General features: G+C 41.2%; 1 protein-coding gene across 1 annotated transcript in view; it reads left to right on the top strand.

Moving 5' to 3' along the window:
• Positions 1-377: 377 nt before the first annotated feature.
• Positions 378-24,121, top strand: part of LSP1 (lymphocyte specific protein 1) — a 110,440-nt gene continuing 86,696 nt past the window's right edge. The window contains exon 1 of the mRNA XM_083359093.1: positions 378-979. Coding sequence (XP_083215219.1) covers positions 900-979 — 80 coding nt within the window. The 5' untranslated portion in view covers positions 378-899. The remainder of the gene's footprint in view (positions 980-24,121) is intronic.

Here is a 24,121-nt window from a genome sequence, read left to right as displayed (position 1 = left end):
GCATGAGAGTCCTCAATTCTTTCAACTGAGTCAGCATTTTTTTTTTTGCGACGCTCATTCCATTTTTAATCTTCTGAAATGGCTCATCTCACCCGTATCTTCTTCTAAAAGTAAAAACATTAAAAGAAAACCAAACAGCCATGCAATGTCCTCTCAAGAAATTTGAAATTACCTATCCTTTTAAGGAAGTCACTTGGCTGATTGGCAGAAAAGGACTGTTTCATGTGGTTAGATGCATTATATGTAGTTAAGGTTGCTTAATACTGATTAAACCTTTAACACCCCCACCCCCACACACATACCCCATTAACTTGAACAGTATCTCTTGCTGTCCTATACATGGCCCCTCTGGGCAGGTTTGTTTTTTTTTCTTTTGCAAGACTGTGGATTTCTTATTCCTTCCATCCCTTCAAATATGCAGCTTGTAGATACTTGAAATTGTGTTGCAACTGCCCAGTCTTCCAACCCTGTTATTTGCTTTAAGGATCCTTACACAGACAAAACACAGATAAGGTTGGAAAGAAGAATGTGAGGTATCTAAAGTTTGCAAGTACAGATGTGCTGCTGCTTTGTGAGTTTGACTTAAAACACCAAGATTGCTCTGTGAGCTGCAATTATGCTTTGTTCCCCTTATGGCCTGCATTAGTACTTGAGATTTTTTTTCTTGGAGGGAGAGGAGGGATCAGTTCTCTTCTTTTAAGACTTTTTTTTTAAAAAAGAATGATTCTTTCTGATTAAAAAGTAAACTCACACCCCCCAGTCCCACATGGTTTCCGGTGCATCTGGCTTTAGAGTCAATACAGGAAGAGTGGTGAGAGAACAACTGCACTCTTATCATTCTTACAAAACAGTTTGGAGAGAAAAGTGACTCAACTCACCATCTTAAGCCAGCAAAGAAAATGGCTGAGGAACAAGAATGTTTGAGAGACCTTGAGGGTGAAATCGGGGAACTGGAAGGTGCCGAAGGAGAGACCCAAAGGTAGGGAAGTTCAGTTTACTAGTTAGTCCCTTTTTCTTCTGTTTTTCCCCCCTTTAAAGTAGCTAAAATGAGACTCGTTAGAAGAAAGAGGGAATGACAAATCCAGAGGTATATCAGGTAAACAATTTGGGATCCAGGGTCCAGCTTCTTTGCTACATTGGCCTTCTTGACTGTAGTTGAGTTTGCAAGACACTCTTATGGGTAACTTAATCAGTTAACCCAAACTCCTCAGTACACATGACCCACACATGAACCACTTGGTTTGGGTTTGTACAACAAGTTAGGTAAAGATATGATTGGCTAAATTGTGTTTCATATGAATCCACATGGTCTTAAGTATTAAATTCGGACTTTTAGGAGCAAATTAGATATAACAGCAGCAGACACCATATGTTTAAACCTCAGTCATGAGAATTGTATGGGAGCTGGGAAATGAACCAGCCCATTACCTTGATACCACTTTTCTCTGAGCTAGACTCCACACTATGCAAACTACAATGGGCTGATGGGAAAGCAACAGGGAATACTGTAGCTGCAGAGTTGACATTTTGGCTAAAAGATAATTTTATGTACTCCTCACGGCAGTACCCCTCTTGCTCCTCACACTGGCCTCTCACTTTCTACAAGATTGTGGGAGATCTATTTTTAAAAAACCTGATGCCTAGCCTGAGTCTTATGTTAATGGTTATGAGACACAGAGAGGCTATGCATCTTATAGCATAGTGGAAGTTAATACAGCTACAAATCTTAAGCCTTTCAAATTCTTGATGTCCGCCTTGGATTTCAGAAAATGCAATGACTATGAAGATGCTCATGATGTTACAGTCCCATAGGAATCTTGGCCTTCTTTTAAGTATGTGTGTGCATGTCTTCCCTAGTAGCATTGATTTAAATGCAGAAGAAATTATATTTTCTCATCACAATTCTGAAAATTCAGATGCATACCTATGCTTCCCTTGTTTGTATGTGTTTGCATGTACTTATGATTTTGGGTGGGTAGATTTAAGGTAGCACCTATTGCACGGGCAAAACTAAAATGACCAAGACTTAAATTGTGGCATATTAGATAGGAAAAAAAGGTTTTCATCATCTTCCCTCCATATTATAATCTTGATGAAAAATTTCCACCACTATTACCACCCAGTTCCAATTTACCCTAGATGGGGATCTTTCTTGAAAACCAAGGGCTTTAATGAGGAAGAGATTTTGTTTCCTCTTACAAGTATTTTGTAATTGTAAGCATAGATTTAGTGGTATAGTGTCCTAGGAGCAAAGAAGCATCAAATAAAGACCACTCTGCAAATGAAAAACAGTAGATATGAACTTTGGGCACATGGTAGTTTGTCATTTAACCAAGTTGGCATTCTTCAGCATCCTCGATTCTTGAGTGCCCTTGGGAAACCCATTGCCTGGACCTTCCAGTATCATAGGCACAAGCATTTGGTTTGGCCCCTCATCACAAATGAATGAAAAGTAACATTTTGGAGTGGACAATTAGAATCAGTCACATGCCCTACTTTGCTTCAATACTGTATATCTGTAAGTTTTGCATGAAGTCAGTGACGGAGTAAGAAGCAAAAATGAATGTAGAACAATAGATCAATCATTTTGGTAACATTTTAAATACTCTCCTTGCAAAGAGTCATTAAAGCACACAATGGATAATTCACCTAATCTTGAGAACTCAGAGATAAAGACTGGAATCATAACAACAGTGAATTGATTCAAGTGTCCCTGGATTTTGCTTTTGGTATTAGGTTATTACCAATCTCCTCCCTTCACCATTCTAAAAAGCAATGTATGGAATTAGTAAAAGAAACCTGTTTTGCAGAACAAATATGCTTAGGTGTTATCTGACAGAAAGTCTCAAGGTCTTTGCAGGACTTCATCTTGATTTGCAAAGACTCCCAGTCATTGCTGTTTCCTAACCACAGACTTCCCCTTTATGTTTTCAAAATGACAGGTACATGGCTGAGTCAATGTTGAGTTGCAGGGCGGGGGGTGGGTGGGTTGTTGTAGTATTTTTATTGAGGTATTCTTTTTATGATTTTTTTTTTCTGATAGTCATTCAGAACCTTTGTAAGAAACATAAAAATGTGGCAGCACTGTATGTAAGTTAATACATAAAATAGATGGAATTGTCTATGCAAACAGATCCTATGTTTTTTTCCCTTAAAATCAAATCTGTAGACATCAATCTTTCAGAGTAAGAGGCTAGTTTGTGGTAATCGTTGTAGCCTTTATGAACATATTGAAGGTATTAAGTGATTCTACTTACCCTATTTGGGAGCTAGTTCTGATTTTTCTTCTGGATGAATTGAAATTGTTTGGAACTCATGAATAGCAAGCATTTTACAAATTCCAGAGATAGTTTTGCCAACTAGCCAGCATTTAAAAATTTAACTGTCTTGAAAAATGGATAGATGGATTTGAAAATTATAGTCTTAGAATTATCCATATTGATAGATATACCTGGTAAATGATCACACTGGTTCAAGACTGGGGATCTATTTCCTGTCCCCACTGAGGGAAGAGAGTTTATGAATGGGTAGCCCTAGAAACTGAAATTATATTGATCAAACAAACAAATAACCAACTCAGAAAGCAATTATAGCAGTGGATACTTTCAAATTTATTCAGAAATGCTTTTCAGCACCTTGCATGAATTCAATTTCTCTTTGTGACAATTCCAGCAGCCATGCCTTTTCTAAAAAAAAAAAGAGTACAGCTGCTTTAATGCATTAATGATTGATGTGATCTTTAAAGCAGTTTAGAAGCTTAGCGATGTAAAAAAAAGCAGAGGAGGAAGAGGAAGAGAAAACTATGGCAAAGATGAGCAGGACTTGCAGATTTGAAACACTTCTGTGGCTTATTTTCAAAGCATGCATAGTCCCAATTCATAATGTTCAAAAGGACAGTTTTCACACTGTAAAGTAGCAGTTGCCAGTCACCACATATTTCCTAACACATTCAACAAGTTTTCAGCACAAAGCCACGAGTATGTATGACTCATCTACAGACCTGCAGTACTCCTTAGGGGAGGCCTTATAGGAAGACCTGTTGTAATGAGAGAACAGTTGTATGATTTCTTGGGCCATGTTGGTGCATGTCTCTTTCAAGCTGGTCAACTTGTTCCAACTCTAGTGAGGATCTCCCATTAATTAGCTGGTGTTTATAGCTGGTAAGTAGAGCCAGAAAGTATTTGTGGAACTCATGTAGACTTCATGCTTTGGGCCTAGATAGATCATCTCACCAGAATGTACTTAAGAGGTTATTTCCACACATGATTATTTGATTTTCAAAAAACACCAACAATTCTTCCATATTTTTGGATTTCTAGTCATCCCTTTAGATACCTAGGGCAGAAGCTACATATTATATATCTTCATACTGTAAGGAATGGGTCTTTGGACAAAACTGCAAAGTTTTCAGAGTTTCTTTTTAGCAAAAAAACTGGCATACTTATTTAGGTAGCCTTTGGGGTTTTTACCCCCTTTAAGGAATCTATTTTCGTCTCAATTTTAAAGTAATATAAACTCAAGTTTCTTGAAACAGGACACTGTAAACTGCATGTTGAACTTTATATTTGAATGAAAATGACAGCACTTAATAGAAGTGAAATACAAATGAAGAAGGATTTGTGTGTATGAGAAAAAGGGTACTTCCAGACAGATGTCCCCTACAATCAAAAGCTTGTGTGGGTTTCTTCCATCTCTGTTTTCTTTCATAAGAAAAAAGATGGAAGAAATGTTGTAGAAAAATATGGGAAAATTATGCTGATAGTGAAAATGATGTTGTTTGGATAACTTCCCTTTTGCAGAATTCCAAAAATGGAGATGAAGGAACATCAATGCATGATAAAAGTCTTCCCTGGAAGTACCATATGAATAAATTTAATTTAATTTAATTTAATAATTTAATTTGTATACCGCCCTTCTCCAGAAGGACTCAGGGCAGTGAACAGGGCAATACATAATAAAAAACAGGATACAAAAATTAAAAAGTGATTAAACAACTATGCCCGTAGTAATTGATACATATTAAAAATTAAAACTAATTATAAAAAACCCAACCCCATCCCGTCAGACCAGGCCAGCTTGTTCAAAAAAAGAAGGTTTTGAGATCGCGCCAGAAGGAGCGAAGGTCGGGGGCCATCTAGAGCTCGACCGGTAAGCGGTTCCATAGGTCTTGCGCGCCCACAGAGAACGCTCTCCCCCTGGGGGCCACCAATCGGCATTCTTTGATCGGAGGCACCCTGAGGAGGCCCTCTCTGTGGGAGCGCACTGGACGGAGGGAAGTTGATGCCGGCCGCAGGTGTTGCCGTAGGTAATCCGGACCCATGCCATGAAGGGCTTTGTAAGTCATCACTAACACCTTGAACCTCACCCGGAGAGCAACCGGTAGCCAATGCAGCTCGCGGAGCAAAGGTGTAACATGGGAGTATCGGGAAACCCCCAAGACAACTCGCGCGGCTGCATTCTGCACCAGTTGAAGTCTCCGGGTGGACCTCAAGGGCAGCCCCATGTAGAGAGCATTACAGTAGACTAGACGAGAAGTCACGAGCGCATGAGTGACTGTACGCAAGGCATCCCGGTCTAGATAGGGCCGCAACTGGCGCACCAGGCGGACCTGGGCAAAGGCCCCCCTAGTCACAGCTCCAATATGCTCTTCCAAAGAGAGCTGTGAATCTAGAAGGACCCCCAAGTTGCGAGCCCTATCTACAGGGGGGTAATAACTCACCCCCCCATGGCCAGAGATGGAATAATCAGAATTTCCCGGGATGCCAGCACGAACAGCCACTCAGTCTTGTCAGGGTTGAGTCGAAGCCTGTTCCTCCCCATCCAGACCTGGAAGGTTGCTTTAAGATGCTTATACTGTAATCCTGTGACTATTAAATCAGAACTAAATTCTTCTTTATTTAGTGAGGCATACCCCCAAGCAAAGATGTAAAAATTACAAGTGCATGCACCATCAAATATTGTGTGTGTGTACATGTATGCACATGTGTGTTTTAATATATTTCCTTTGCATTTTCCTTGAATACCTGCTTAACCTGAGGTAATTATATCTGCTATAGACAAGCAATGGTCTAAAAGAATTGCAAGAATCTGAAGTAGACTTCCCTTTCTTTAACTAACTTTAGCTCTTCAGCAAGAAGTGTGAGCAAAAACGACTGAGTCAGAAATTCAGGAGAAGTGGGATCTACAAGAAAATGTTGCAGTAGGTTCCAGATTAACCGCATGGCCTTTTTCAGGATGTCTCCTTCCCCCTTTCCATTTTTGTCATCTTCCCATAAAACAGTATTTTATACTCACTTCACACGCTCCATCCTCACTATTGTGTAGTGGGTCCGACGCAAGGAAGAGACGCCAGCCGGTGTGTAAGTTCAGCTCTTTATTGGAAGGGGGAAGTGAACTGGGGAGTGAGGGTTACCTGGCCTCCTTAAATACCCGGCCAGGTAAGCGTGCAGCCAATGAGGTTGGCCCTAGGTTTCCCGCCGAACTAGGTTTCCCGCCGAAAACCATCCAGGTCAACGCCCCCTGGTGGCTGTTGCTATGCAGGTACCTGCATACATAACACTCACAGTTGCCTTACTTCCTCTTTTTTCTAACTTTTTAAACTGTTGTTTTAAAAATATTGGGAGTTTTCCCAAGGCTGTTAATTCCTCAGTCTTATCCCAGAGGTGCTTTTTCAAAAGGCAACTGAACTTCATTTTTCCTTCAAGTTAAAACAGAGTCAAGTTGCCTTTTGAAAAAAGCACCTTTGGGTCAACCATGACCTGGATGACTGACAATCTCCATAGATATCTCAGTCTTATTCACTCTTTGTTTATTTATAAATGATGCATTTTGGTTTATTTATTGATGGATGTGTGCAGAATGCATATCAACATACTTTGCCATGCCATGCCATGCCATGCCATGCCATACATACCCTGCCATAAATATAATGCTATGTCTTTCCAATCTCCTATAAGTTAAATAGCTTCAATTGGTTGGGATTCTTTTTTAGCTCTCAAATGCAGCAAGAGTCACAACTTCAATTTTATATATTAGCTAAGCTGTCAGTTTGGGGAATGAAGTAATGTCAATACCATACAAACAGAATCTGGCATAATATTCTGAGCAAATTAGGTACTATTATTACTATGAAGGTACGGTATTATTTCAAAGACTTAGAACCAATTTAAATGAGTTCAGGAAATCTCTTCTGATCATCCAAGGAAAAATAATACCAAATCATGTAAATTCTTTGGGTGATTTCCCCCCTCCCCCTTAACCTCCAAATCATTGCTGGGGACACACAATAATGCCTTGGTTGGAAAATGCTCTCCTAAGCTATTAGAACAAATACAGCAGATAAAACATCAACAAAATGTAACAATCTAAAAAAGACAATGCCCAGCCTTCTCTAACTGAACAGTCTTCACATATATTGGATTAGAACTCTCACAATCTGAAGTTAATACTGCCTATGTCCATCCTAAATGAATGAATGATTTTGAAATCTAACATACTTAGCCAATGGATTCTAATCCATTATTTTAATATTGATTACATTTATGCAACACGTTTAGCCATAAAATAGCCAACATAGTTGAGCTAACTGTGTTGTGCATGTGTAGTATATGTAGTTAGTTTAAGGTTGCCACCTAGTGATGGTTTGGATTTTGGCAACACAGATGCAGTAGTTTTAACCTGATAAAGTCAACCATGTCTAAGCATATGATGCAAATACAGGTACAAAGTCATAGCTTAATCCAGCTCTTTCTGTTGTGAAAGGAAGATCTGCTGGCATAAATATATATTTCCTAGAGTATTTTAGCTCTGTGTATTTTGTACTTACTTAATGAGAAGCAGGGATAAAGCTATGCAAATCTTGATGCGAGGATGAGGCAAACGAAGGGTTGTGAGGACACAGAATAAAATTGGTTGTATCACTTGGTACATTTGGCAGAAAACTCTAGCAGCATAACATTTGCTGAACCTGTTACCCAGTCCTTATGCTGTCTCAATTTCCTCTGTTCTCATTCACTGCAGTTACCTCTCTCTTTCCCTAGAAGGAAATGGGTGACAAAGTCTTTGAGATTTTGCCCTTGGATGGGGTTAGAATGAGAGTACTTCATTATAAACTACGTTTTCTTGGTGATGGCACAGGATATGGCAAAAAAAAAAGATTATCAGGATGTGTCTTTGCTGTGGTTAGCTGCAACTGGAGAAGACAGCTTAGTCTTTTTAAAGAATAAGTTCGTTGACATCCGCAAAAATCTTAAACTAGTATTCGAATGCTTCTAATAAAAGTATAAGGTTAAGCACAGGGCCCAGCTTCTTCAGAGGCACCCACATCAAAAACACGAAAATAAAAATGAGCGAAAAATACTTCAATATTTTGATCTTTTGAAGTAATTACAATGTGGAGCTAAGACATTTTGAATTGGGGGATTGGTGCCTGTTCATTTGAAGACTTTTTTTTCTTTTGAAACAAAACCGAGCCAGTGGTTAAGGCACCAGGCTAGAAAGAGGGAAAATGAATTCAAGTCCTGCCTTAGCGGCTGAAAGTCAGCTGGTTGACCTTGAGCCAATCATTGTCTCTCAGCCCAACCAACCTCAAAAGGTTGTTGTAGGGAAAATAAGAGGAGGAAGGTGCATTGGATTCATTCATCACCTTGAATTATTTGTAAAAACAATGAAGGCTGGACATAAATAAATTGTTGCTGCTTAACATTTTGGGCTAGATTGTTCTCTAAAACTGAAGTGGCATTCCTGACTAACTCAGCACAAAATGTTCCATAGAAATGGAAAGGAGTTTTAGTTATTGTTTCGTTACTAACCTTCCTCTCCCTCTGAGGTAGACCTTTCTCAACAAATATGTGTCTTGCCCTAAATTTCCAGTAATTCTCCTCCCCCAAAGTCACCTTAGGGGGAGAATAAATGGGCTGGCAAAAGTGTAGGTTTAAATAGTGCCTCCAACAAATATGATAACTGAGGGGGTTGTCTTAGCATGCATGACAAATATTCTCTGCCATTCATTTCAGTCGATAATTGAACTTCTGCATTTTGCATAAATCAAAACTGGACGCAATTAGAGAGAACACCGATTGCAGGGAAGTGTGAGCGCAGGCTGGTGTTGTGTGAAGGAGTCTCACCATTTTTGTGGCTCGAGCTATGAGCTCGTGAACTAGAAAATAGTTCCTTACAGACATGGTTAGTTATCCCTGCCCAACCTTCAAGGTTGCCTCCTGCTCTGGCTTCTTGTTCTCAATATCTGGAGGCTGCCCATATATGGTCGTTGATTAAGACTTGCTTTGTGGGGCCAGTGAGCTACAGCCTTTCCTTTGCATGTTCATCCTCAGCTGTCCTGAATTCTCTAGATCTCTTAGAGGAGACTTGGAGAGTCCTAAGTCAATTACAGCAATGGCTAAAAATATCCAGCACTGGAAGGAGATTGTCTAAGAAAATTGATACCCAAGGAGGCATCTTTGGACTCCTCAGAACTGCATTCTGTGGGGGAGAGCAGAAGAGGTACTGCTCTATGTTTAACTCCAGTGCCTGGGGCTGTATTAAAGATGGTAAAAAAGCTACACATTCTATTTTAGTGAATAGACCCCTTCCTGTACGTACTCTTTTTCTTGTCACGGCTTACACAATTTGTGATAATGGGTTTTAAGGAAACCAGTTATTGGTGAGGTTGCCTACCCTGGACAACTGAATGTTCCAAGTGAATTGATTTTTACTTCCTAAGTTTCCATGCTGCCCACTGAAGGTTGCTATTCTGTTATCAGGTTAGGCACAACTGCTAATTTAATAAGTTTTTGTATCATGTGGTAATGGAAATAAACTATACATGTTCCTAGAAAACTGGTAAGAAACACAGAAAAAAAAGAACTGGCAGTTTTTCTTTATGCCATAAATACTTACAGTTCTTTCTTGAGTATGAAGAAACAGTTTCTTGCTCCAAAGAGTTTACAGTCTAAAATTCAATATAGAGGAAACATCAGAGAAGGTGGGGAAATGGGACATATCACGTTATGACTATTTCAAACAAAGGTTCTCCTTTAAAATGCAAGATCAAGCAGTAATTTTTCTGTGTGATACAGGATAATGGCATTTGGACTAAATGCTATTAATATATGTTGCCATGCCCACATAGATAATCTGCCACCATTTTTTTCATTATTATTCAGCAGTCTTTCAAGATAAAACTGATAACTATTTTATCATCATAGGACTGTGTAACATCTATAGTAGAACAAAGCTATATTTTGCTACAGTAATTGCCAACTTGATCAATAAGTAATTGATCTTTAGACAAGATGCACAACATAGTCTTGATGCAACAACATAGTCAAACAACTCTCTGCTGAATCTCTCAGACAATTTTCTGGGCTTTGTGACAGATACCATAATTGCCATACATTGAGCACAAGACCAATAGAAACAATGATTATTGATGGTTCTCTGAGATCCTGGGCTAAAAATCTTACCTCTACAGATGTAAAACATCATGGTTGGAATCTACAGATGTAAAACATCCTGCTTGGAAGTAGTCTACAGATGTAAAACATCATGCTTGGAATCTCCAGATGTAAAACATCATGCTTGGAAGTAGTCTACAGATGTAAAACATCATGCTTGGAATCTCCAGATGTAAAACATCATGCTTGGAAGTAGTCTACAGATGTAAAATATCATGCTTGGAATCTAACATATATAGTTGATGTGCTGTGTTGTTAAACCCAAGATCATTTGCCCTATGGATACTTTCTTTGGAGTGGGCTGGCAAATTCTATCATGAAACAACAAATTACTGCAGAGATGTTCAAACTGTGGTTTGACAATCCAGCAGTTGGCTTGTCCAGATGACATAGAACAGGGGTGTCAAATTGCAAGCCCACGGGCGGATGTGTAATGGCAAAACTGCACCCACCCCATTGCCGGCAATGGAAAAAAAGTCACAATACATTGCAACACATCATGTGGCGCTGTGGGTTTGACACCTCTGACTTAGAAGATGGACCAACTGAAACGCAAGCTGATACTGAACCACTGTTTTGTAAATAAGCATAAAGTTTTCTTGATGGACTTCTAGACAGAAGCAGCCTATATCCTATGCTAAATATTAATACAATGTTATATTGAATAGCTGTACCTAATCAACTGGCTCTCTGAGTAAATGAGAGAATACAATAACTCTTTCCTTTGCCTAAGATACTTTGCTACTAAGATTATTAGCAGATTACAGATTTCTGATTAAGAGAGGAGATAACTTCAACACTAGAACTCTACATTTATCATTGGTGATGGGGAGGGTGGCAGCACTGAAATTTTAAAATAAACCTCTCTCTCTCTCTCTTTCTCTCTCTCTCTCTCTCATATAAACTTACAAGAAATTACAGCAGACATAGATTGAATGATACATTCTTAGAAAATGAAGATGGCAGATGGCTTTAACTCAGCATTTTGCTTATAAATATACCTATATGTCCAGAAAAAAGGCAAAAGTAATTTGTGAGTTGATCATGAGAATCCTGGGTTGCAATGGAAAGTGGCAGAAATCTACCTCATGATTTGTAAATGACCACCCTCAGTGGCAGCCATTTTGGAAATGGACAAAGCTTTTCCCCAAGGTCAGCCATTTTTTTTGAGTGGCCATGTATTTTTAAAAGGTCAAAGGTGGTACTATCTAAAATATTTGGGAGCCCCTTATTGACCTGACAATGTCAAGTATATGCAACTGAGTTTTACAGTCATAATAACATAGCAGCCAGATATGCTATTCTTGTAAGGGTGCAAAATCCAAGGCCTTTGTCAGCTGTGGAAAAAGTTATCAATACAATCATATAGATGGCCCCAATTTAGGATTACCAGTTCTCTGCTTCCAAGTACATCTGAGCCAGAATTCATTTTGATTTAATGTCAGAGCTATAAACTTCAATTAATCACAAGCTCTCATAATTGTAAGCTTCAGTGCTTCGATTATTAAAGTATGGCCTTTGCGGAATTCTTTGTGAATTAGCTTGGCAGTAACTCATTGGGACAATGTTGATATTAAAGAATGACTGGTGTTAGTTTAGAACAGTACCCTCATCCACAAGAGATTAACCCAGGCTGGAAAAGCAGCTCAGCTTCATCATCCTGGTATTTGTAACTCCATTGGACTACAGTTCCCATTACCTACAGATACCATACCCTCTGGCTATGTTATGTGGAATTAACAGTTACAGTTATGCAAAACAGCTAAGGAAGACCAGAGAGCAGAAATGTAGACAAAATATGTACAAATATATACAAATAAAGAAGATTTGGTGACACTTCAGTTGTCCTGTTGATTGATTGATTTCAATTTTAATTTTAATTGGAGCTTTATATACTTACTTAGGAGAAATTCTGATGGAACTTTCTTCTCAATAGGTATGCAAGATTACAACTTTTGAATCATATTACCCTTTTAACATACAATCTTTGCATCTGTCAAATTATATTTGGAGTGGCCTAAATATAAGAATATGCATCTGAGAGTGCATATCTTATTTCTATGAGGTACTTCTATTGCACAAAACATCTCCCTGCTTCTGGGAAGACCAGTTCTAATATAATCATTTTTCCAATTGCCCCACCTTAATGGCTTTAGGCACTGAAAAGTGGATGAAGTGCTGGGAAAATGCAATAGGGTCGATGATCACTGCACAAGCAAGATAACATGAATGAAGCAAAACATTGCACTAGTAAGGATCGCTTTGAAAACACCCCCACCCTTCTAAGCAGTAAGGAGTCAGATGCATTTTCTTGCTTGCCCTCAAGGGGGCAGGCTCCACTGTGTCATTTTCTAAAAGCAGCTGGAGAATGGTGGCTAGTGCAACATTAGAGGCAATCTCCGAATAGAGAGAATTTCATTCACTTTGCATTTTAATGTGATGTCACCTAATTTCCCTATTTGCTTCAGAACAAAACACGTTAGTCTTTGGTTGTTCTTACTTTGCAATGCAATTTTAGAACTGAAAGCCAGACTGATGTAGTGTTAACTAAGCTAGAAACCGGCAGTCTCGTTCTGCATTAGGCACAAAACCAACAAAACCAAAACTCAATCTCTCTCAGCCTGAAGAAGCAGCAAAGGCAAACCACTTCCAAAATCTTGCCAAGAAAACTTCAGGGTCTTGTCCAGCCACTTTCCAGTAGCCAAGACTGATTCAAAGGTGCCCCTCCCCCACTGACACAAAAGCTGTATACAAAAATACATTTATTAGTGGAAATGATGTATCCACTTTGCACATGATTCATTGAATTGTTCATCAAAATAGACAGGTGGTCCTCAACTTACGACCACAATTGAGCCTAGACTTTATGTTGCTAAGTGAAAAATGTGTTAAGTGAGTTTTACCCCATTTTATGACTTTTCTTGCCACATTTGTTAAGTGAATCACTGCAGTTGTTCTATTAGTAACACGGTTTTTAAGCGAACCCGGCTTCCTCCATTGACTTTGCTTGTCAGAAGGTCCCAAAAGATGATCATATGGGACACTGCAACCGTCATAAATATGAACTAGTTGTTAAGCATCCAAATGTAAATCATATGACCCTGGGGATGCTGCAACGGTCATAAAATGGTGTGGAAAATGGTCATAAGTCACTTTTTTCAGTGCCGTAACTAAATGAAGCATTGTAAGTTGAGGACTACCTGTATACCTTAAGAAAAAAAATCCGTGCAGATGGCATGTTGATGAGGAACTGGTTTCAGAAACATATAAGATGAGAGAAGGTTTATCAGTCCCAACCTTAACACAAGCAGAAATATTGAGATTCTGACATCTGTGAAGGTTGCTTTATGACAGTAACTTGGTAGGAAACTGAAACACTGTTTCTCACATTCACACGCTCATGAGAATCGAACAAGCCTTGCTTCCTTGGTAGTTGACTCCCTTCTGTGTAAATGGCTACACTTTTCATCCGCAGTGGCTCAACATTTGAACGGGCAGCTTCTAATACAAAAGAAGGACAAGATGGCCTTGATCACCAATGTCAAATGACTTCCACACTGATGTTAATTTCTTCACGTTATTCATGTGAAATTCCGAGGAGGGTAGTTCCCAAAATACAGTAAGCCTTAAATAGACTTTCTGCGATATGATGATACTGTAGAAGACAGATAAAGTGAGGAGGAAACAGAGGAGAATTAGACAGGGAAGACAAGGCTGTTTGGTGCAAGAAATCACTGTTGAAGAATGATTATCCGGGAGTGGAAAATGCAGTTTAAACTACATGTACCAGTTCTTTGAATTCTTAGAATTTCTTGTGTCGTTGTTAATTGACCCAAAGCTTCAGATTTCTTTTCTGTAATGTACAAAATCATCCTAAGTGAAGACAGATTACCAGGGGCTTTGAGATGGCTTATAGGTTCTCTATTCAGTTCCCTGCTGCGTTGGAACTTAAGCCTATTTTTCTCTTACATGAAAGGTTGGTTTTGTTCATGATTGTTTTCCACTTGAGATTGTGGATCTATTCACTGTTCCCAGTCCAGTAAATCCACCACAAAGCTGTGATTGTTCCCTCCACTATGCCAGCCCCAGCCCAGGGGTTAAGCCTTTTCTTGCTTCAGATTGGAAGCATGTTTTCCTTGTCAATATATCTGACTTAATATGCTCCAGATGTGTCAGACAGCCACTTCGGCATCTTAATCTTCGTTTTCAATATATTTGGAGTTGTCTTTTTCACAGCAAGGAAGACTGCGGATGGAGACATCTGGGAGATTTATGGGACTGAATATTGGGGTAGAAAGTTGAGCAGACACTCCTCCCTTCCCACATGAAAAATGTCTGTTATGCTTCAGGATAACAGAAGCAAAATTATTATTTTGTAAACCCCTTCTTGATGGTGAAGGTCCCTGACAAGAGCTGTATTCATAATTCCATCATTTCTCATTTTAATGGTGCAATATGTAAAAGGCATGCAGAAATATCTGTCCTCTCCATGTTGGGGACTCGGAGAATGTACTAAGCCCACTATCATGCATTGGAAAACTGTGGCAAATTTGAGCTGTTGATTGCACTCAATTAGCAAACGAGCATTGTGCTTTTCTGCACAAGTCTTTAAATTGAGCCCTCAGAGTTGCTGTGTCTTTACCCACCAATTATCTCACTACTTATTTTCAATAGATGCCTGTATAAATTGCATATTCAATCACATTTTATACTCACTTCATACTACAGTAGTGAAGAATGTACTAACTGGAAGAGAACTGCATTTTCCCAGTGATGATGTCTCCCAAATAAAAGAACTTTGCAAAGTGGAAATCTGAGTGAAGCTGTGCCAAGGGCAAAATGCAATGAATGCAATAAACAGAAGATATGATGGAAAATTGTCGGCAATTTGAATGTGATTTTTTATTATTCCACTTACACTGTTGAGCACTAGGTATTTCTCCAGTGATCAATGAAAACAGCTGTCATTTTTTAAACATCTTAAAGATTTCTATGTGTACATGCACAACACACACATCTCTGTCTTAATACATACATATGCACAAACACGAACACACACACAGAGGGATTGAATGGGGTTAATGTTACAAAATGCCAGACAACAGCCAATGGTGATACTTAATTACTCTGGTGTCATCAAGGGGGGAAAAGTTATGTCTAAGGGGAAAATGTAAGTAAGAAAGGAAAGGCAAATATCATTTTCCTGCCCAAAACAGAGCAATGCATAAGGGCATTTATCTGCAGATTAAAATGTAGACAGATACCTAAGGCCAATGAAATTATGGTGCATCTCTTTTGCTAGCAATTAAAAAAATGGAAGTTATGATCAATTAAATAACCAGTCACTCCCTGTTCTTTGGGATAACCCCAAATCAACTTATTTAAACTAGAATCAAGGAGAAATTTCCTGACAGTTAGAACAATTCACCAGTGGAACAACTTGCCTCCAGATGCAGAGAATGCTCCAACACTGGAGGTTTTTAAGAAGAGACTGGACAGCCATTTGTCTGAAATGGTACAGGGTTTCCTGCCTGAACAAAGGGTTGGATTATAAGATCTCCAAGGCTCCTTTCAACTCTGTTATTCTGTTCTGTACTAATCTTCCTGATCCGTCTAAGCATCAAGTGAGAGATCATTGTGTTCCAAAGATCACTGAGGGCCAGTTCTGTTAGGTGGAGAAGCTGTGTGGACTCTAGTCCAGGGTCCCTGTGGGCCTACAAGTGCCATTCATCAGAGGAAGATTTACATCGATAGGTTTCTGCAGATCCAAGCCTGGCTTGGAAACTCCTCAGGAACAGACACACAGATCTCTTAGACCAGGGTACAGGTGGTTCTCGACTTAACAACCCTTCATTTAATGACCGTTTGAAGTTATAACAGCACTGAAAAAAGTGAGGAACAATTTTCACACTTATGACAGTTTCAGCATCCCATGGTCATTGGGGGAAGGTGGATTTGTTTAGAGACCACATGATTTACTTAACAACCGCAGTAATTTGCTTAAAAACTATGGCAAAAAAGGTCATAAAATTGGGCATGACTCATGGAACAATCGCCTTGCTTCGTAATGAAAAGCTTGGTCATAAGTCAAGGACTACCTGTAGTCCTGGTGACCTCCTTCTCTGTGATGCTTTGCCACAGTGCCTTGTTGCAGAAGGAGTCAAAGGGATCAGGAAGGTTTACCACCTGAGACATCAAGTCCTGTTTGTGCTACCGCTGACCATTTTGTTATGCAAGGCTACACTGAAGAATCACTTAACAATATTTAATCAGTGAATGCACAGAATTTAACCCCATCTTAACTTACTTGAATCCTGAGTATTATTATTATTCCTAACCCTTTAGCCATTATCTTGGACTCTATTTCCTAGTGACAAAAACTGAAACATTGTTTTAAAAAATCCAAATCTTGGGGTCTAGAAAAGATGCTGGCGGGTGTCAATACCATTTAAGATGACTGTTATTTTGAAATGGAGACTGAGGCCTAAACTATTATCATCTAAACAGTTGCAAGCTTTTCAAAAATTATGCTAAAACTGTATTTTTTTTGCATCCATCTCCAGGAATAAATACATATGTATAGCATTTTCATAGATGGATGCAGTACACTACAAATGTTCTAGAACAGGGCTTTTCAACCTTTTCACCCATTGTACCACTTTTAGGATATGGCGGCATCCGAGTAACGCCAGTCGCTTAGCAAGGTGTCAAAAACTTGATGAGCAAAAAAAAGGAAAGGAAAAAAGTGATGAAGTATAGGTAGTCCTCGATTTACAACAGTTGGCTTAGTGACTGTTCAAAGTTACAATGGCACTGAAAAAAGTGCTCCCCAAGTCACAGCCAAGCAAGAGACCTGCCTGCCTGCCTGGCAGCGTTCTTCCTCCTGTCCAAGGTTTTCATTGTTGTGAGCATTTCTGTTGAGGATTGGCAGTGGGGATGGGGTGGGGTGGGGGTGTTTGGTTTTTATTCCCCCTGGCTGTGTGGTTGCAGCAGGTTTTGGTCACTTCACGTGACCCTGGTACACTGTGACCATTATAAATATGAATCAGTTGCCAAGCATTTGAATGTAAATCACAAGACCCTGGAGATGCTGCAACATTCCAGCTGATCGGCGCTTCTTCTGGGCTCAGCAGAAGCACCGGGATTAGTGCCGAGCTCCATCTGAGCTCTGACAGCCCTGCAGCTCCAGCCGTCTCTCGCTCAAGCTTGTGCAGTGATGCCATTCCCTTCCCCTGCTACCTCTTTTCTAGGATGGTCACATACCACCTGCCAGGTGCCAATGTACCACAGGTGGTACCTGTACCACTGGTTGAAAAGCTCTGTTCTAGAAGGTGTGTATGTGTGTATGTGTGTCTCTGTGTTTATTATTATGAAGAGTGGCCAAATCATCATCTTTTGTTAAATAGTTAAACAGCTTTGATTTTTTCTTTTTTCCTTCAGAAAGGTCTGATCATTTGTGCTACCTAGAATCCCCAATGCCAAATTGATATTGTAACTAATAAATGGACACTGATGGCAATACTAATATTTTTTTAACCGTAAGCTTGTAATGAATTGCTAAGGCTTGCTACTATAAATACCCACAAAACGTGATTCCTTTGATTACCCACCAGATAGAATGGAAAATAGGACATTTCTTCCTGCATGGAATGGGAGGGAGCAGAGACAGCTTTTGTCCCACAGATGGAGTGTACATAACAAGCAGAGAATGTAATGGCTGTTTCTGTTTCTCTGTGGAAAAATAATAATTTACTGAGAGACCCTCCATGACATAAATTTCTGACTCCACTTGGACTGCTCTGTTCAGGAAATAGTATTTGAGTTTACACTATTAGGCCTGCTGAGAAATAATTTATGTTTTTCAAAAAGGAAAAAAGACTGTCTCATTCCCTATTGTCCTTCTATGTTTTTTTTTCATGCACAGTATTATAGTAGCCAAATCAATAAGAGTCGTTAATGTGGTTTAGCTAACATTTAAGAACACATTTCTTCAATTACATCATCCAGATCATCACAAAATTAGATTTTCCAACTTATTCTTTTTAAAGCATATTATATGAAATAATTCATACAATCTGATGTTGCTTTTTCCATACAAATGGCCCAGGAAAGTCCCTACTATTTAGCATCATAGATAAACATCTCTATGTGATCTCTGAAATCCTTTAAGGGAGATGTATGAAAAAAACTACATTGGATTTGTCCCTTTACATACTTTCCTCGCCCTTATTATCTGTGAATAAGAATGGATAATAAGGAAATGTGACTTAAAAGCTTATTTTTTGATATCTGCATCCAGCACAAAAGTGATAATCTGCAGCTTCTCGCGATGTCTTTTACTGTATATTGCTTCTATATTGGATTTTTGAAGAATGAAAAAAGAGAGCGTAATGCTCAGTTTGAATGTGGGATTGGAATCTACTGGAAATGCTCTTCAAATATGCAGGAGCTGCATGTTAAAGTTTTCCCTCCTGTCATTTGAATCTAATCTACCTTGGAAACATGTAATTGCAGAGAACTGAGAACTGTGTGATATCTTTCCAAACCCAAAGCAGCAAAATGTAAGTCTTATGGAAAAAAGGTGCTGCTATGTGCTTCATAAATCAACATAGCATACCTGCTTCAAAGAGCATACATTGAAAAGTCAGGATAATTTTTGCCTCCATGGTTCATGCTGGCATAGCAAGTGTGTTTAAGCATGATGAACCAGGCTAGTTAGCTATGGATTTTATAGCATTAAATCAAAGAACTGGATTTCAGGAAGCAAGGCATGAGCCCTGGTACTTAGACATGGCAGTTTGAGGTTTTTCTTTATAATTCCTATGATCCAAAACAGATGCCGTGCTGCTCTTGCAACATACTTTCCCCATCATCCTCCAACTTGCAAGATGGATTAGACAAAGAGTACTTTCATAGCAGCCATAAGTAAGCCCTTCTTATCACCTGCTGCAGTTTTGCAACCATCCCCCACACAAAAGTTTTGATCGTTATTACAGTTGGTTTGCCTGGATGAAGGAAAGAAAGGGAGAACTGAATGACCATCCATCTGGCCAATGGGAGGGCATATAAATTGGTAATCAAGTCAACACACTCTTCCGCTCATCTTCCTCATGGGGAGAGAGAGAGAGAGAGAGAGAGAGAGAGAGAGAGAGAGAGAGAAGCTATCCACTCAAAAGACTAGGAAGACTGGGAGAATGAAAATCCCAGGACAAGGTGGGGATTTCTACCAACTGGAAACCATCTTGTCCACAATTTCATAGAGTTAGGGCTAAGCCCTAACAGTGTACCTCAACAGTCTTAATTAGTCTGCTTCCCAAACCTAAGTTGGTCAGCCCAGGCCAGGCCAAGTGGGTCCAGAGAGGCAAACAGGATAAACAACAGGAAAAAGACACTCAGTGGCAGTCCCTTCATTACACCCTTACTCTTGTGTCCTCTGCTGTTTTTGATTACATCTTGTTAGGATTAGGAGGAGGCAATGGCAAGAACTTCAGGTGTCAGAGACTCTCTGCTTGCTGGAGTCTGAGGATACCAAGTAGCTTGGCTGTTCAGCACAGAAGGAGATTGGCCTGGGGGGGGGAGAGGGAATATATGCTCCTTTTCTCTACCCAAATTGGCACCCATACTCACATATTGCTCAGATTGTCATTAGTTGTTGGCACAGGGTCAGCACCAATTAGCCAGGCTAGGAAGGCAAATAAATTGGTATCAACAACTTTGCCAAATATTTTAGGTTTCCACATCCATCCTTCACACAGAAGACAGAATAACAGGGTTGGAAGGCATCTTCTAGTCTAATCTCCTGCTCAAACAGGAGACCCAATACCATTCCAGACAAATGGCTGTCAGTATCATCTTGAAAAGCTCCAGTAATGGAGCACTAACAGCTTCTGGAAGTTCTTCGTGATGTAAACTGTAGTCTGACCCACTCAGAGAACATCACTTTAATCAAATAATGGGAAGAACCAGAATAAATATTATTATGTGATAAAGTTCTAATTCCAGCTTCCCTCAATCTGGTGTTGTCTTCCATTAATAAAACTAGTACCAGTGTAGTATGTTATGCGTCAGTTTATGAGCTGGGAGACCCAGGATCAAGTTCCTATCAATCAAGGCCTTACTGGGTGATCTCAAGCCAATTAGTGCCTTTCAGCAGTTGGTGAGGAGAAAATGAAGAAATGGCCTCTTGTTTGTTGAGTCCTTAAAAGGAAGACAAAATAAAAAGAGAATGTGTTCCATACAATAGCCATCACTCTCAACCAGACTGGAAAATCAAAGGTTGAGGAAAACTTTTGTTAGCACTTTTCGTTTTTTTTAAAGCCTGCTCCTTCATTTTCTAAAATCAAGAGAAGCCTGTTGAAAATCATTCCAATTAACAGCCAGTCTGAAATGAAACATAATGTTGCCTCATGAATGAGGGGAGAAGACTGGCCTCAAAACACCAGGAGGGTCATTCTAGCATTCCGATAATGGATGCTGGATTGAAGGTTGGATTATCGGCAGGAAGGACAAGGGAGACGCGTCTTCGTTAACAGGTTTATTTAGTCAGCCCGGACAAACACAGAACGGAGAAACATGCCTTATATAGGTAGCTGTCAAACGGGGCAGCGAATCAATAGTGGGCGTTTTTCCCGCCAAGGAGCAGGGCCAATGGGTCAGCTTGTAGGTCAGAATCTCCCTAGTGACAGTGCGAGTGCTTTAGCTAGGGAGGGAATCCCTTCAGCTGATTTTGGCGGGCGGCCGGAGCTTTGACAGCTAGCCGCCGGTACTGCGCATGTGTCAGTATTTGACAGCTCGCGGCTGCCGCTGTGGGATAGCCGCGGTTTTGACAGCTCGCAGCTTAATGCGCATGTGCGGCATTTGACAGCTGTCAAACGGCCGCGTGTACTAGTAGGCCGCGGGAGCGTCTGCGCATGTGTTAACTTTGACAGCTGTCAGTGCGGCCGCGTAAATGCGGCCTATGACAGCTGTCATTATGGTTTGCAGTATATTGCACCCCTTTCCCCCCCCTTGAACTGAACAAGTAATTTGAATTAACTTTTAACTGGTGTTGGAACTTGTTGGCGCACTTCCGGCCCATTCGAAGTCCAGTAAGTATGCTGGCGGCCTCTTCTGTCGCGTGGATCTGCGAGGTGAAGGTTTTTCTATTGTTGCGGGGGCTTCCTCGGGAGTGATTGGAGGAAGATCGGCTGGAGCGGGGACATTCTCTGGGTGAACGGTGCTGGGGGGTGCAGGTGTTTCCGCCGCTGTTTCTGGCGTGGAGGTGTTGGGGGGTGACCTGGGTCGGAGTTGATCTGCGTGTCTCCGTAGTGTGAGTCCCCTGCCAGCATTGATGGTGTATGACAGGGGGCCGGTTTGATCGAGAACCACCCCCTGGGTCCATTTATCCCTTCCCCCATAATTTCGGGCCCAGACATTTTGTCCCTTAGAGAATGTTTTGTGTGGCAAGTTGTTGGTTTTTTCGGCCGCTGGCCTGTCTGGGTGCAGTCTGTCAAGTCGAGTGACCAGTCGGCGACCCCATCTTAGTTCTGCTGGAGATTTTCCGGTGGTGGACACGGGAGTGGTGTGGTGTGCGAGGAGGAAGCGGGCGAGTCGACGGTGCCAGTTTCCGACGATCATTCTGCGCAGAGAGTCCTTGGTGGTCTTCACCATGACCTCTGCGAGGCCATTACTGGACGGGTGGAACGGGGCCGATGTTGCGTGTCTAATACAGTTCCTCCTCGTGAAGATCTGGAAGTCACGGGAGGTAAATTGAGGCCCGTTGTCAGTGATTATGACATCTGGAAGACCGTGGGTGGCAAAGACTCCCCTTAATGCTTGAATGGTGGCCTCTGATGTAGTGCTTGAAACCGGGAGAACCTCCAGCCATTTAGAGTAACTATCTACAATGATTAAAAAGGTTTGTCCCTGGAATGGTCCTGCGTAATCGAGGTGGATACGGGACCAAGGATTGGAAGTGGTTTCCCATTTGTGAACTGGGGCGTGTGGAGGGGAGGGTCTGGTTTGCTGGCAGAGATAGCAGCCGGCTACATGCTGCTCGATGTCCCTGTCTAGGGATGGCCACCAGACATAACTGCGTGCCAGGGCCTTCATTTTTGAAATGCCAGGGTGGCCCTCATGTAGTGTTTGGAGAACCCTGGCCCTGTGGCATGAAGGGACTATTACTCTGCACCCCCAGAGGATGCAGCCTAAATGTGTTGAAAGCTCGTGTCGTTTTGCAAAATATGGTTGGATGGGGGAGAGGGGCAGGATGATTGCCATCCTGATGTGACCCATGAGAGTACCCTGCTGAGGGTGGGATCCCTGGTTGTGGCGTGTGCGATGTCCTTTGCTGTTACTGGGCATTCCGCGAGTTCTTGTATGGCCAGGACTTGGCCGGCTGGGGCTGGGTCAGGGTCTATTTGAGGCAGTGGGAGCCTGCTGAGGCCGTCTGCGTGGGACATTTCCTTTCCAGGCTTGTAGATTAGTTGATAAGAGTAAGCAGATAGGAATGTCGTCCAGCGAAGCATTCGCGGGGATAAAATTTGCGGGGTTTGGCGGTCCCATGTGAATATGCCCAGGAGAGGTTTGTGATCTGTATAGATTGTAAAAGGTCTGCCATAGAGGTAATCGTGGAATTTCTTAATTCCAGCTACTATAGCCAGGGCTTCCTTATCTATTTGCGCGTAGTTGCGCTCGGTTTTTGAAAGTGTCCTAGAGTAGTATGCGATTGGGGCTTGTGTGCCATCGTTAAGGGAGTGGCTGAGGACTTCCCCGATGCCATAAGGTGAAGCATCGCAGGCGATGCATAGTGGTTTGGTTTCGTTGTAGTGCGATATGGTTGTATCGCTGGAGAGTAATTGTTTTAGCTGTTTGAAGCTGTTATTATGAAGTGGGGTCCACTGCCAGGGAGCCCCTTTGTCCAGGAGTCTATGGAGAGGTTCCGCTATTGTGGCTTTTCCGGGCAAAAATGAATGGTAAAAATTTAGGAGCCCTAGGAATGCCTGGAGCTCCGTTTTATTTTTTTTGGGGGGTGCGGCTTGTATTGCTTGTATTTTTGCATTGGTGGGGTGAATGCCTTTGCCGTCTATTTTGTACCCCAGGAACTCTGCGGAGGGTACTCCGATTGAGCACTTCTCCCGTTTTAATTTTAATCCAGCTGCGCGGAATCTTGAGAGGACTTCGTGCAGCCTGGTTGCTAGGGAGTGGGTGGAGTCGCCCGCGATGAGGACGTCATCAAAATACGGGCAGACTCCAGGGATGCCTTTGAGAGTTCGTTCCATGACTTCCTGGAATATTCCAGGTGCCACGGAGATGCCAAATTGGAGGCGGTTCACTTTGAACGCCCCTCTGTGCGTCACTATGGTTTGGGCTTCTGCGGTTTCCCTGGTTACAGGGAGTTGCAGGAAGGCATGTGCCAAGTCTAATTTGGCAAAAATGGAGCCAGACCCTATTTCTGAAAGAACATCTCTAACTGATGGGACTGGGTATGCATGGGGATTGAGTGCGCGGTTGAGGGTCGCTTTATAGTCCGCGCAGATTCTCACTTCACCATTGGGTTTGACAGGTGTCACTATGGGGGTTTCCCAAGTTCCGCTGTCAGTGGGTTCTAGGACTCCTAGTTTGAGCAAGCGGTCTAATTCCCTGTCTATTTTTGGTTTTAGGGCGAAGGGGACTTTCCTGGCTTTAAT

The sequence above is a fragment of the Vipera ursinii genome, assembly GCF_947247035.1.
Source record: "Vipera ursinii genome assembly, chromosome: 1".
In the NCBI taxonomy this organism is placed as follows: domain Eukaryota; kingdom Metazoa; phylum Chordata; class Lepidosauria; order Squamata; family Viperidae; genus Vipera; species Vipera ursinii.
The sequence above is the reverse complement of the archived record's forward strand: the minus strand, read 5'-3'. Positions and strand labels throughout refer to the sequence as shown.